The following is a 15020-nucleotide window of genomic DNA, read 5'->3' on the forward strand; positions in this document are numbered from 1 at the left end:
AGGCCAGATGGCCAGTCTTACTATACTTGAATACTTGATGGCGGAGTGGGGGACATATCCGGTTAAAACCATCGAATAAGTGAAAATCCGTGAAAATCATATCTAAAAGTTTTGTACAATTACTAGAGATAGGTATAGGTATGAAATACATTCATACCAAATCCCAATTCCAAACTCAACTTCATTTGAGAGAAAAAAAAAAGACAAATGTTAGATGAATAGTAACATAATACTATTCACCCAAACTTTGTCTTTTTTTCTCAAATGATTTTGAGTTTAGACATGAGATTTGCTATGAATGTATTTCATGCCTATACCAATCTCTAGTAATTGTATCATGAATTTACAAGACTTTTAGATATGGTTTTCATGGGTTTTCACTTATTTGATGGTTTTCACTAGATATCCCCCCTACTTGATGTCCACTAACTTCTAAAACTTAATATGCAATTGTAACACATCATCACCAACTAGCAATTATTATCTAAAATATGGACGTGACTAGACAGCTACCAGTCGCTGATTTGTCTTATCCAGCGACCACTCCATCTAGTACAAATCCCCCTCAACTTAAAAGTTACAATAGTATGTGTCTAACTTATATATTTTAAATCACATATTGTTTTTAAGATCTATTTGCATCATTGTACTCCACTCAAAATATGTGATAAAACCCATGAGTGACATTTCATTAATTTAAAAGTAATTTATTACATGTTAGGAAGTAACTTCGATGTTATAAGGAAGTAACTTTTACATCTTATGCATGATTAATTCTCATTAGTTACTCCATCAATGTTATTTACAATCTATCAAAGGTTTTATTTTCTTTTCTCATACTACATGAAAAACAAAAGTGAAAGAAAAAAACAAGGCAAATTTTGCTACAGGACATTGTGACTTCGTGGTTTTAGCTCCAGGACACCGCACGAAGTTGTTTTTGGGGAAAACACTCTCTGTGACATCCTGGCCCAATTAGGATTTGGCATGTGTGGCCCATCTGAGCTATGTGCACATGTTTAGTACCATCTTACTAGTTTACTAGTTTAGTAAAGGTGGAACCAATTTGTAAGGCTTTCTCTCTCCAACCATGTCACTCATGGGTTAACCCTCTTACATGAAGCGAGGACAAAAGTGTAAGTGCGGTGGTAAATGTAAGTGGACTCGCCCATGGGTTGGGTTGGCACCTTCTTCCCCGGCACCGGTATCTGCCTCTGCCGTTGATTATTCCTTCTCCAGTGGGCTCCAAGCCGATTCCCTGCACATGTGTCATCCCAAAAATGTCTCTAAAATCACGCATGCCTCCCAACTTCGATGCATATGCTAGGTCGTGCCGCCGACATCGACCCGGAGTACCCTGCGGCCGCCAAGTTGTTCCTGCTATTGCTGTCGTTGTTCAAGGCTCGACCGAGGAGGGTCGTCAAGACGCCATCAGGCTGGGGGATTCGTTTCCCCAAGCAGTCGTCGCGCCACTCGCCGCCGGAGCTTGCGAGACGAAGCCGCACCACGCCGCGCCACACTCCCTGCTCGACCTCTCCATCAGGAGATTGAAGGTAGAAGAGGAGGGCTGGACTCTGCATCTCCATCGGGAGTGTGGCGGCGCGCCGACGCCGAACTCCCGGGGATTCTTTGGCTGCGCCGGGAGCAACGGTGTCGTTTACATCGCCGACGGCTATGATGAGACCAAGAACGCGCTCAGCTTCACCGGATGTCTCCTCGCCGACTCCCTCCGCCGCCGAGCAAGCCGACGCCGCCTACGGGAGAAGAGAGAAAGGGGTGTCGGGTCCCAAAACTAACAACTTGGATCCGACTAGAATTAATGTATTAATCCCTGGATCAGTAGATATTGATACATACAATATAACTGGTTCTTCATTGCATACGTTAAAGTTTTACAATACTAAGGGTTTAACAATAATAGGTACTCACCTAACTATTTAATACACAGCGGAAGTTTCTATACATTCTGACTAGTGAGGTATAACCTTTAGGGATTCTCTAAGTTATCGGGGTCATCGTAGTAATAGTCATAAGGGTCCTCCTCTTGACCCAGATCTGAAAAAGGAGTTATAAGAGCAAGGGTGAGTATTTACAATACTCAGCAAGTTATCATGGAAATATGTTATGCATTGACATATAGTAGGGTTCTTTGCAAAAAGCAGTAATAAACAATCTGGAAGAGTTATAGCAAGAATTTGTAAAACTTATAGACTTTAGATTTCTAACCAGGGTACCATATGAGTCCCGGTACTCAACTCCATGAGTACAACTATTCGAATAGTTTCAAAGATATTCTACTGCAGCAGATGTACGCTTTACCCGCAGTCCACGACTTGCTGATAATCATCGGCTTTAGTCATGGCCCAGTATTAAGTCATTAACAATTGTGGCACCTGTTCCATGAACTTATATCCTCATATGCTCTGAACGTATTGTTAACAGCAGCAAGAGGAGTTCTGGCGTTCCCGAGATATTTAAGGGGAACTGATCGTATGACACCACATCATCTCGATCAGGGTTTAGAAATATACCATATAGTTTATACTCGAGTATCACAAACCATTTACCTGTATATGGTAATGGTTAAAGTTGCCCTTTGCGGCTATAGTTGCCTCCTGCGCGAGGACTTAAAAATAAGAACCACTATACAGAGGTGCCATATTGCTAATTAACATAATAACTAGGTCTGTCTCCATTCTAGAAACTGCGGTCGTACCCGTTCGTTCGACATAAGTACCTGGTAAAACTTATATCGATCGAGACAGTACTAGCCACCCGGAAATCAACCAAATCTTACGTACTATCCCAATCTAAGTATAAGGTATTTTAACCAGATTGTAAGCAAAGTAAGCAATACTAAATTATCTGGGTTTCTATGGTTGAGTTGTGCATATAAAATAGAGTATTGAATAGAAGGCTATAAATAAATAATTTGTAAAATATAGGCTTAAATGATCAACAGGTATATGGTAACTTGCCTTGCTCGATATCCTGAGATTGATTGATATTATCTATTGAGTCAGAAGAATCCTCAAGACCTAGGGTTAGACATATATAAAATTCAAATTTAAAAGGAATTCAAATAAAATCCAAAAATATGAAAAATAGAGAAAATAAAATAAAATGCAAAAATAGCAAAAGGGGGCTCAAAAGATAGAGAATGATTTTAGAAGAATATTGGTCCAAGTTTCACTGGAATTGGATCTATATTTTAAAAGATATGGGCTTCTAAAGTTTGAAAATCAAATAAAAGTGAAATGTTACTGTGTGCGGGTCCCACCTGTCAGTCTCTCTCTCTCTCTCTTCTTTTCTTCTACCTTCGACCGTTCCCCAAATCGGGCCGGCGGCTCTAGGGTTTGGGATTACGGTGGCGCTAGAGGGAGAAAGTGGTTGCGGCCGAGGAGGGGAGGGAGCTAGGGATCTGCGGCGACGGCGAGCGGCGGCGGAGGGATTAATTTGATATGTGGATGGGTTGGCGGCTAGGACGGCGGTGGCACGGTTAGGCCGTGTTGGTGATCGAAGTAATATGAGTTAGACATGGCTAGGGGAGGGGTTCTAGAGCATTTACGAGGTGTCTAGAGGGATTCCGGCAGCTTGCCGACCTTTGGCAAGGTGCGGAGAATAGTTGCCGACGAGCGCCTCCATAGGCAGCGACCGTGCTCACGTCGGCAGCTCAGAGGGTGGCATGATAGTGCAAAGGGATTGCTAAAATGGAATCTAGGTAGTATGTAGATGGTTGAAACGGAAGAACTCACCGAGTTATGTCGAGATGAAGGATTGCGGCCGGAAAAACTTCGCGGCGGCAAAGAACAGAGCAGCGCGGGGGTGGCGGTGCTTGGCTTGGCGCGGCGAGGTAGAACTCGACGCAGGACTTTGGTTAGGGTCTACTATACTAGAACATGGTTGATATAAAGTGTTCTAAGAGATATTTAGGGCGGAGGATGGAGGGAGAGGTGTGGAGTCGATCGCGCACAAGGTGTTCGACCGACGGGTGATGATGGTTGATGGGATGGATTGGTGAAGCAGAGCTTCGGGTTGTGGGGTTATGGTTGTTGATGATCGATGATGGACATGGAAGGGATTGGGGTCCTATTTATAGGGCTAGGAGGAATGGATGAGCTTGGGCACCGTCATCGCCATGGATGAGCTCGAGCTTTGGATATGGCTAGGGTGGCAGAGGCTGTGAGAGGGCGGGCAAGATCAATTTGAGTGGCGGGAGGCCACGTTTGAATACTTACCGGCGAAGGATTGACTTAACCGCGTGCGAATTCGGCTGGCGATGTGTTGGCGCCAATCCGGGCGCGACGCGCGGCGGCGACGAGGGTGAAAACAACCGACTTGGGGGTGAATGGTTTAAATTGTGAGAGGGGAAACCACCGTCTAACTTTAATCCAATTGTGCGGCAAGAATTGGCACGATTCACCCGGGGTAGAAGCGAAATCGTACTCGGTGGCAGCTTTGGACGGGCGCGCACGATGTCGAGCGGTGATTTCTTGCGGCGGTGGTCGTCCTAGCTTCGTCGTCGTCGTGATTGGTGCGGCGGTGGTGGTCTAAGGGCGTCGAATGGCTAGCGGCACGCCAAGGCGGTCGGGCACGCGCGATCGATCCGGAGACCGACGCGCGGCGGCTCGGCGCGCGACAAAGTTGGACGCCAGGACGGCGCGCGCAAGGGGGAGGAGAAGGCCAACTAAACCACAGTTTTTGAGTGGGATGTGGTCCCCTAGGATCAATTCAAGACTTTGCACAAGATTGGGTGGTGATTGGGCTGCTCTAGCTGGGCTGGGCATTTTGTCGAGCACCTTGAGTGCAATGAACAGTGTTTTCAGGAATTTTTGAATATTTTCCTAGAAAAGAATGAATTTAATCTATGAATATGAAAGAGTTTCACTAGGGTTTGAAGTATAGCAAATCCTCACTAATATTAGGATAAACTAAGGAAATAATCTATGGTTTGAAATTTGAGAGAATTTGCTCAAATTCACTAGGGTTTGGAATAAAGGTAATAATTAGGGTAAATTAGTAGGGCTCTAAGAAAGTAATACTTGAACCAATTAAAGAGTCAAATAGATTTTTAAAGCACACTAATTTAATCAAAAGCCAGCATGATGCAGTCAAATTTTAGTTTAAAATTTGAGGATGTTACAAGGGGGGAGAGAGGGGAAGAGATAACCCCTCATGCCTAGTCAACACAAAAAAAACATTAATTTAAAAGGGGAAAGAGAGAGAGAGGAAGAGATAACCCCTCTTGCCTAGTCAACACAAAAAATATTAATTTAATGGAAGTTGTATCCCCTGGTAAATAACTACATTTACAGAGTGTCTTTCCCCAAAACTGACTTCGCGCGGTGTCCTAGAGCTAAAACCGCAAAGTCACAATGTCCTGTAGCAAAATTTACCAAAAAAAACAGTGCATAAAATAGATTTATATAACTTGCTTCTGAACCATGCAAAAGTTACTTCCAATTAACATTGAAGTTACTTTTAAAAATTGTTAAACTTACTTGGGCTGATTTGTGCTGATTAAATTTATTTTCTAGATAGAATCATATTTTTAACCCTACAACGAATTTATTTCTAATGTTGTGACAAAGTTACTTTCTTTTTGTTTTAAGTTACTTTTATAATATATGTAAATTACTTTTAGACTTTATTGAATTTACTTTTATATGTCTAAGAAGTAATTTAGTGAAATTTAAAAGTAATTTAGATATATTATAAAAGTACTTTGTAATTTTTCATCAAAATGTAATCATGTAAGATCTTGTTATAAAGATTTAATTGTTACAAATACAACGATGTAATCGGATCGTACATCGTATGAGTAGTTTAAGAGGAAATGTTATTGGAAGTATAGGTGGTTCCTATTTGCTTGATGAACTAGTAGTATATTTTCAGTAGAGTAATGGCTTCAGTGGTGTCTCGTTGTAAGACTGAACCGAGAGGCTTCTTGGTTTAGATTTGGCGCTAAAGTATTTAATATCACATGTAAGTGTGCCACATCATCACCCTCTAGAAATTATTGTCTAAAATATTTTAAATATTATGCAAATATGACATATCATTTATAATTTTGTTGTATTTTTAGAATTTAATATACAAGCAATGTCAAATCATTATCTCTACATCATTTTCACATTATTTAAATGTATGCATCTACCATTTCTATAACATATAGCATATATTCATCCATATATTCCGTAGCAAAGCGCGGGATATCAACTAGTAAAACTGTAATATCATATCTGTATCCCTCAACCTAAAACCATATATAACAACTCCATCAACTATTAATACCGTGTAAAATGACTCCTTCAATTGTTTTATAGTGTTTTTTTGCTAACGTGGCATCCTACATGACACTTTGACCAGGTCGTGTACTAACTTGGCAGCTACTTGGCATATAGGTGGCAATACAGTCAAGAACAAATAAAAAATATATGTGGGAACCACATGTCAGTGAACGCTTTCTCATTTATCCTCTCACCTCTTCTCTCTCATTCATATGTGTCCTCTATCTCCTAGGTCAGGGTGGCGATCGGCGGCAAGTCCCGCGCGAGCTCGAGCTCGGCCTCGATTGGCGTGTGCGACGGGAGGCAACATCGGGCCGAGATGGCGCCACCGCGGACGAAGCCCTATCCCCACCATTAGCATTTACCGCCTTGTCGATGACAATAGAGGACAACAGAGGGAGAGGCTGAAGCTGAGACCATCACCACCACTAAGGCCGCCTTCAAGGCAATCCCGTCGCTCGAGGCCGGCAGCATCCTTGCAGGGAGGGAGCCACGGAGGAGCGTCGGATGGGGCTGCCGCCGCCGCCACCGAGGAGAGCCACATCACTCTCCAATGAGTGGTTCAGATCTGACCATAAGAGGAGGTGGTGACTGCTCTGGCAACCTGATCCACTGGGAAGTAGGAGTAGGGAGGCGGTGGTCTCGTCTCCAACTCTAGCGCGACATTACCACCAACTTTGGTGCGACATTACCACCAACTCTGGCGTGACATCACCAACACAGATGCCATCCACCATGACCACCACTACCGGTGCTCACAATAGTCCATCGCACTCCTGACGCTGTCCCGACGGCAAGCTCGAGGTGGCTAGCCAACCGGAGGGAGGCGACACGGTCGTCGCGTCGAGGAGCCACTACCACGGCTTGATGCTCCGGTTCTCCCATTACCGCATCAAGGAGCCATCGCTGCAGTCGCCGTGACATCGAGGAGCCGAAGCTGCAGCCTGCTGCTTCAGTTCTCCCATCACCGTTGGGCCTCCTCGCTATCATCGAGACTGAGGTAGATGTAGAGAATACAAAGGCATGGTGGTGGTGGCAAGCGTGAGGGCGAGCAGATCCAGAAGTGTTATTATTTAAAATCAATATATGTGCAAGAAATGTTAGTTCTCCCTTTAATTATTATGATAGTTGACGGTCGAAATTGGTATTTAACAACTATTAAACAGTCACCAAGTCTAATTTGGCCTCCGAAGACATCACTATCTTAAAACTAACTTAGCCTCTTCATGCCAACTCCGATTTGAGTGATCATAGATTTTTTGAAAGCTTATCTCGTCGCTTTTCAAACACATCCGGTCTTATATCAAAATTCATACCGAGTTAACAGGAATCGTTAAAACATGACAATGTTATTACTGAGACCGAACTTATACCTCGGGCCTTTTAATAGACTAGGCCCATCTCGGGAGCGCTTCTCTTCACCTCCACGAACGAGCACTGATCCCTACCTCTATTTTTTTTCTTTATGAATATCTATGTACATCCTCTAGTCCTCGGTCGTTTAGTCGGTGACTATAGATCCAGAGTCTCAATAGTTGGTGTTTTGATTTGTCGGATCGATTAGATCTCTTTCTTTGTGCTTAATTACATATTCGTCATATTTAATTTTCATCTTACCTTATTTTTATAGTGTTCTCTTGTTTGCATTGCATGGATCATCAACCATGTGTGGTACAACATCGTTTGTGGTGTAGCGGTTGCACGGCCTTCTGAACTTGTTGTGGTTGGTAGCCACATTGCAAACGTCGCATTCGATCAAAGTAAGATTTATCCCCTCTTCAGAAGATCGAGCCACGAGAGAGCGTTTTCACTTTTGTATGTCCTACTGCTTTGTGAAAAAGTATATTATATTTTATAGTAAAATTAGGCAGATGCTATGCATTGCAACCAGATTTAAGAGAAGACTAGCAGCTATATTACCTGCATTAAAAAAAATGACCAGCCTATTGCATGATACTGTCATTGTTTTTGTGTGTATGGTATTGCTTCAAACACCCGCTCTAATTAGAATTTTTGTCTACTTTGGCCTTTGGGTATGGTTTGCTGCTTGAACCGTGGTTTCTAATATAGTGCTTTTGTTTCGGGGTTTGTCTCAGTTTCTGAATCCTGATTTGATTTGTGTGCTTTAGACTTGCTGCGTGAGCTTTGATCATGTACCAAGTTGGCATTGCCATTGCCTCATTGTTTTCCTCTTGGGTTTGTGTCCATGCAGAGCTGCTAGAAGGAAATTTAGTCGAGTTACACGCACCTATCTGGTGATCTGTAGGTTAAAATCATGAGTGGTTATGTATCATATATATGTGATACGTATTTGGCCATTCCAATCGAAGGTGTGCAATAATTCCTGCAGCTGAGTTTGTCGAATGTTGCCAAGACTACTGATTCAAGTGAGAAGTGACACAGCAAGCAACCCTTAACCAGTGGCACTTGTAGCAAGTACTTTCTTATTCAGGCTGAAGAAGTGATGTATCTAGAGTGTTGGGTTGCTGCTTCTTTGGTCTTTGCTAGTGCCAAATGCGGTAGCAACTAGCACGTATGGCAAATTGGCAATGCATGACGTTACTATTAGGAAATAGGAGGTGATCTTCTACTACTGATGTGAGATTTTAATGCAGGTAAGGCTGCTTATTCAAGAATATACTATATAATATAAAATCCAGTGTGCTAGCTACCGGTAGTACAGCTGCTGCTGTCTTTTTATTTCAGAGTTTGTGTATGCATGGCCCGTATGCGTGGAGTCCATAAAATTCATACACAACCTTTTTTTTCATATGGCTGGGAACCTTGGTGATGGTTTTTACCATCAAGAGTTTGATGAAGGGGTAGGATTGTTTGATATTGATATGTTACTTTTTGGTGGAGTTCCCGGTAACTACTTTCTGGGTGTGCTTATGGTTATGATGCTGATATGGTGATGGTGGGGTGGAGGAGGAGGTGGAGGTCCACTGTACAACGGTGCCGACATCTATGGGCTGCATCCAGATAGTATGTTTTTTATTCTCTTATTTCTCTTTCAAGGAAACATCTTAACCATAATACAATTTATTTTTTTGCTGTTAGATTTTAATCGCTACATTGTGAGATTTAAGGGAGTTACCGAAGACATAAATGGTTGGCAGATGTTGTGTATTATGTCTAATCCTACTAATTTTACCAACTCCAGATAATGATGGCCTCCGTGGTATGCTGCACTCTATCAGTTTCCTTTTTTTCACCTCTATTTTTTTATTTGTATGTCTTAATAATCTGCTTCTGGGATGTTTGTTTTCACCTTTATTTTCTATCTGTTGTTACTGTTGTTGTTGTGTCTTAATGATCTGCTCCTAGTGGATATGGATCCAAATGTTGAAGAAGAAGACGAACAATTGGTCCAGGATAACCATAAGTGGCAGTTTGTCAGGGATTATCCAAGATGAAGGTAAAGACACATCTAATAATCTAAAGCTGCCTCTTTTGTTAGCTTTTGATTGGTCCACTTAGCGTCCCCTACTTTGGAGAAAAATCATAAATTTATGCTGAGAAAAAACAACTAACATTCATATGTGAGAAAAAATCTAGAGAAAAATATCACATTAGGATTCTAGAGGCTTCCAAAACTATTTTCCATTTCCAACCGCATGAACTTCTACTCCTTTGCCTTCTATAAATATACCACGCCTAACTCTACAATATATAATAAACCTAAAATTATTAAGCAAAAAAAAATCTAAAACAACGAATTTACATTCATTTTCCTTCTTTAAATATCCTACGCCTACTCGGTATTACTCATATAACTCTAGAATATATAGTAAACCCAAAATTATTACACAAAAAAAATCCAAAACAAAGAAAGAAAACAACCTTGTTTTCATCATAGGATCATTAATACCTACTTAGCAAAAAAAAATTGTGTTTTCTTCTTACATAGGATATGTCAAAAAAACTGAATATACTAAATGATGATCTTTCGAAAATTCAAATACACAAGTAAATATATTTAAACCAATTAATTCTGATGAATCTCAAAATTTATTTTACTTGTTTGGATTCATTAAAAGTTATGTATAAAATGACACATTAAATTTATTAGTTTTTCTTGACATAACATACAAGTTCTAATTTTTTGTGACAAATATGTTTTTCACTTTTATACATAATAAATAAATTATTTATACATACATTCATAAATGTTTTTTTAATATCATACAAACATTCGTTAAAACTAAAATAATGGTTCACAATTTTGTTTTATGAAAATTCTAAAATTTCAAATAAGAAAAGAAGTACTCCCTCTGTATTTTAATGTATGACGCCGTTGACTGTTTGATCAATATTTGACCATTCGTCTTATTTAAAAAATTTAAACTTATCAGTCAGCAAGACCAGTGTATTTTAATCTGCTAGATTACTATTAAACTACCAGTCATGAGATTACTGTTAAACTGCCAGTCATGATTAGTCTGCTGCCTAGCCTACTGCAGGTGGATATGAAGATGAAAAAATGTGTCTTTCCCTTCTTCTTGGATAATCCCTGACAAATTGCCACTTATGGTTATCCTGGACCAATTGTTCATCTTCTTCAGCATTTGGATCCATATCCACTACGAACAGAAACACGCCCTCTGCAAACATCCCAGAAGCAGATTATTATGACACAACAACATCAACAACAGATAGAAAATAAAGGTGAAAACAAACATCCTAGAAGCAGATTATTAAGAGACATAAATAGAAAAATAGAGGTGAAAAAAAAGAGAAACTCATAGTGTTTCATACCACAGAAACCATCATTATCTAGAGCTAGTAAAATTATAAAATAGAGGTGAAAAAAAAGAGAAACTCATAGAGTGCTTCATACCACAGAGATCATCATTATCTGGAGCTAGTAAAATTATTAGGATTAGACATAATACACAACATCTGTCAACCATTTATGTCTTTGGTAACTCCCTTAAATATCACAATGTAGCGATTGAAATCTAACAGAAAAAAATAAATTATATGGTTAAAATGTTTCCTTGAAAAAGAATAAAAGAATCAGAAACATACTATCTAGAAGCAGCCCATGATGTCGGCACCGCTGTACGGTGGACCTCCACCTCCTCCTCCACCCCCACCACCACCTTACATCATAACCATAAGCACACCCAAAAATTAGTTATCAGCAATGGGAACTCCACCAAAAAGTAACATATCAATATCAATCAAACAATCCTACCCCTTCATCAAACCATTGATGGAAAAAACCATCACAAAGATTCCCAGCCATATGCAAAAAAAAAGGTTGTGTATGAATTTTATAGACTCCACGCATACGGGCCATGCATACACAAACTCTGAAATAAAAAGACAGCAGCAGCTGTACTACCGGTAGCTAGCACACTGGATTTTATATTATATAGTATATTCTTGAACAAGCAGCCTTACCTGCATTAAAATCCCATATCAAAGAAGTTAATGATGGCTGGATTTCTTGTTCAACAAACGATTGTCATAAGCATTTGATTGTCAAAACATCAATTTTTACTAATTAAAAATGTTAAGATGTTAAACAATGCAACTCTTAATGTGTTTTAAGCATTCTTTCAACATCAGATAAGAAGTACATCCGAGAACAATAGACTCACAGTTATTTATCCTTCTTCTGAGAAGCTCTATATTTTGACCAATCGTCTAAGGTTTTCCGGTGAACAGCATTCATTTTTATCTTTCTTTTTTCTCGGATGATGTTTTCTGCATCCTTCCAGTTTTCAGCAATGCCCAATGCTACTAGAACTGCACACACAACACAAGCGCTTCTTCCATGACCTGATGCAGTCATGCACAAGACATAAGAGTGCACACACAATATTCAAACGTAATTAGCAGCTGCAATTATGTACAAAACTAGATTATAGAACTACAGTCCTTATGTCAACGTTAAAAAAAGGTGGAATATATGAAGAGAGATAGGTCGTTACTAACCAAACGCACAATGTACATAAACTGGTTTTCCTTTAGCTCTCTTTTCACATGCCCAGCGTGCCGCAAATTCAATTTGGGATATCGTCGGGGCTCTTGTATCCCAAGTAGGAACACAAAGATACTCATTTGTTGGGACAAAATCACTTCTTGGCAACTCACAAGTGCAATCAATAACAGAGGGGTCTCCTGGGGGCAAATGCTTCAACATAAACGGCCATCCTCCTAGATAAACGCCTTCAGTGATCATGTTATACACAGCCTCCTTCTTCCTCATATGTCTCTTCATAGTTGCATATACCCGGGCAAGTATCAAGAAAGGACCAAAAAGTACACTTGACCAAATTGGAAACCTCCCCTTTGAATTCTTTCCCAACATCCAAGGTATGTTGATGGAATTGTGGGATGCAACAGCGATGATATAGGCAATTGTACTGGTGGCTAGGAAAGGAACCGCGACAATTCTTAAGCCAATCTTCCACAGACCAACAGACGTGACCAGAAGAGATGTTCCAGCGATGCCAATCACCTTGGATATCCCCATTATCGCCCGCTTGAACTAAAACCTCTTCTTTTGGATTATGAAGGTCAGATCTGTATCAAGATTTGCATCAGTGGATTCTTGCAATAGAACGGCGAAAAACAAAAGGTAGTTTTGGCATGTACGGAGTCTTGAATTACATCTAATTAAGATATGGATAGTTCAGGAAAATTCGTAACAGTTGATATGGATTATAAAGCAAAATTCACAACCAATTTAGCAGCGAGCATCAATTAACAGTTACATAAGTGGTGTAAGCTTGACCAATGCAGGCAATGAGGCAAGTGCCAATTCTTAAAAAGACAAGAACAGATAAAATGTTCTAGCTAGCATCAATCATGTTATTACGCAAAATTGTACTAAACCAAAAAAAATACCTAGGGCATGACAATGTAAAAGTACTAATTTATTGAAGGCACCAACAATGAATCAGCCAACCAAAAAAACAATCCATAAAACTGGAACATGTAACAAACAGGATGGATCAAGAACCAGCAACGGGCAGCATCAGCCAAGTAGTAGCGGACCTAACACGGGGAGCAGGGGATTCAGCGCGAGGAGGTGAGGCCGCACAGGGGAGGAGCCGTGCGTCTTCTCGACGGCCGCGTGCGCGAGGAGGAGGAGGAGGAGGAGGAGGAGGAGGAGACAACGCCAACCTCCCTGGCTCGCACTGCAGATCGGAGACGCAGAGAAACTTTTTCCCTTTTTCTGATGGAGGAAACCAACAGAGGGGCGAGAAGAGTGGCGTGCCATTCATTTGCCAAGAGAGGAATAGATGGAGGAGGAAGAAAGGCATCTTGGCCATTCGCTATATTTTTTTTTATTTCTCAGTAATTTTTAGTACTATTTGAAATTAAAATTCGTGACACCGGTAAAACCTAGTATTACCTCCCTTGTTTTTTACTTGTGTTTTGAACATCGAAATATTTTCACTGCATATGTTTTATTACTATTTTTTTTCTAATTGTTTCTGGTAAAATGCTATTAAATGTATAATAATATAAGAATGTTTTTCATCACAAATCTATCAGTATCAATTATGAAATTTCTTCAATTCACTTATAATATATGAATCTCATTCAAATTTCATATCACCCACCCCTAACCAGAGACGAATCCAATTACTGAGTTTCCAATACTTATCAAATAATGTAACCACTGCTCCTAATCATCAAAATCATTGTTACAGCAAAAACAGTTAGACCTTATACGGGACTACTAGACTAGACAAGTACAAGTATTAAGTATTAAGCCTAATATAGGTTGTGATAGTAAATTTCCTAACCATTAATCTATTAAAATATTTTTTTATCAACCTTTCTTTTTTTTCTCACCATGTAACAGAAAATTCTTTTATTATGAGCTAAGAATTGTTGTTAACCTTTTATGTTTCTCCCTCTTTTCTTCTCTCTATTCCATGTAAAAAACTGCTCCCTCTATATTTATCCTACACATACCAATAAAACATATTAAAAATACTATAATATCCCCACTTTATCAAATCCTAATACAATTAGTTTTCATTTTATTTAATTTAAATGCATTTATTCTATAATTTCATAAAGTAGGATGTAATAATTATTTAAAAGTAAATTTATTTTGAGTATCCACCTGCAGTAGGCTAGGCAGCAGACTAATCATGACTTGCAGTGTAACAGTAGGCAGTTTAATAGTAATCTAGCAGTTTAAAGTACACTGGCCTTGCCGATTGATAAGTTTAAAGTTTTTGAATAAGACGAATGGTCAAATGTTGATCAAACAGTCAACGGCGTTATGCACTAAAATATATTGGGAGTACTTCTTTTCTTATTTGAAATTTTAGAGTATTCATAAAATATTTTAGAAAGAAAATTGTGAACCATTATTTTAGTTTTGACAAATGTATGTATGATATTAAAAAAACATTTATGAATGTATATATAAATAATTTATTTATTATGAATAGAAGTGAAAAATATATTTGTTATAAAAAAATAGAACTTGTATGTTTTGTCAAGAAAAACTAATAAATTTAATGTGTCATTTTATATATAAATTTTAATGAATCTAAACAAGTAAAATAAATTTTGAGATTCATCAGAATTAATTGGTTTAAATATATTTGCTTGTGGATTTGAATTTTTGAAAAGATTATTCATTTAGTATATTCAGTTTTTTAAACATATCCTATGTAAGAAAAAAACACAATTTTTTTTAGCTGAGTAGGTATTAATGATCCTATTCCGTGATAAAAACAAGGTTGTCTT

At 39.3% G+C, this 15020-nt stretch overlaps 1 protein-coding gene across 4 annotated transcripts; it reads right to left on the reverse strand.

Annotated features, from left to right (window-relative positions):
* Window positions 1–10594: 10594 nt before the first annotated feature.
* On the reverse strand, window positions 10595–13533 carry LOC107279577 (uncharacterized). 4 transcript variants are annotated; one of them, XR_001541873.3, is made up of 5 exons: window positions 13302–13533; window positions 12237–12827; window positions 11900–12080; window positions 11322–11395; window positions 10595–10894 (listed from the first exon to the last, which is right to left on the reverse strand). XR_001541873.3 is itself a non-coding variant. In XM_015763289.3 (4 exons), the coding sequence occupies exons 2-3, from the start codon at window positions 12775–12777 to the stop codon at window positions 11902–11904; spliced, it is 720 nt and encodes a 239-aa protein (XP_015618775.1). In that variant the 5' UTR covers window positions 12778–12827; window positions 13302–13533; the 3' UTR covers window positions 11443–11699; window positions 11900–11901. The 4 variants fall into 4 exon arrangements, 2 of the variants coding, with proteins under 2 accessions (XP_015618775.1, XP_066162102.1); XR_003240162.2 differs by lacking the exon at window positions 10595–10894 and adding an exon at window positions 11118–11251; XM_015763289.3 differs by lacking the exons at window positions 10595–10894; window positions 11322–11395 and adding an exon at window positions 11443–11699.
* Window positions 13534–15020: the final 1487 nt, after the last annotated feature.

The sequence above is a fragment of the Oryza sativa genome, chromosome 12 (genome assembly GCF_034140825.1).
Source record: "Oryza sativa Japonica Group chromosome 12, ASM3414082v1".
In the NCBI taxonomy this organism is placed as follows: Eukaryota; Viridiplantae; Streptophyta; class Magnoliopsida; order Poales; family Poaceae; genus Oryza; species Oryza sativa.

What these genes read in the sequence shown, in the direction of transcription:
- LOC107279577 (XM_015763289.3), bottom strand. Translation starts at nt 12,777, where the DNA reads ATGGGGATATCCAAGGTGATTGGCATCGCTGGAACATCTCTTCTGGTC. An exon ending in TTATGTACATTGTGCGTTTG is followed by an intron (nt 12,081 to 12,236) that starts GTTAGTAACGAC and finishes TGACTGCATCAG; the next exon opens with GTCATGGAAGAAGCGCTTGT.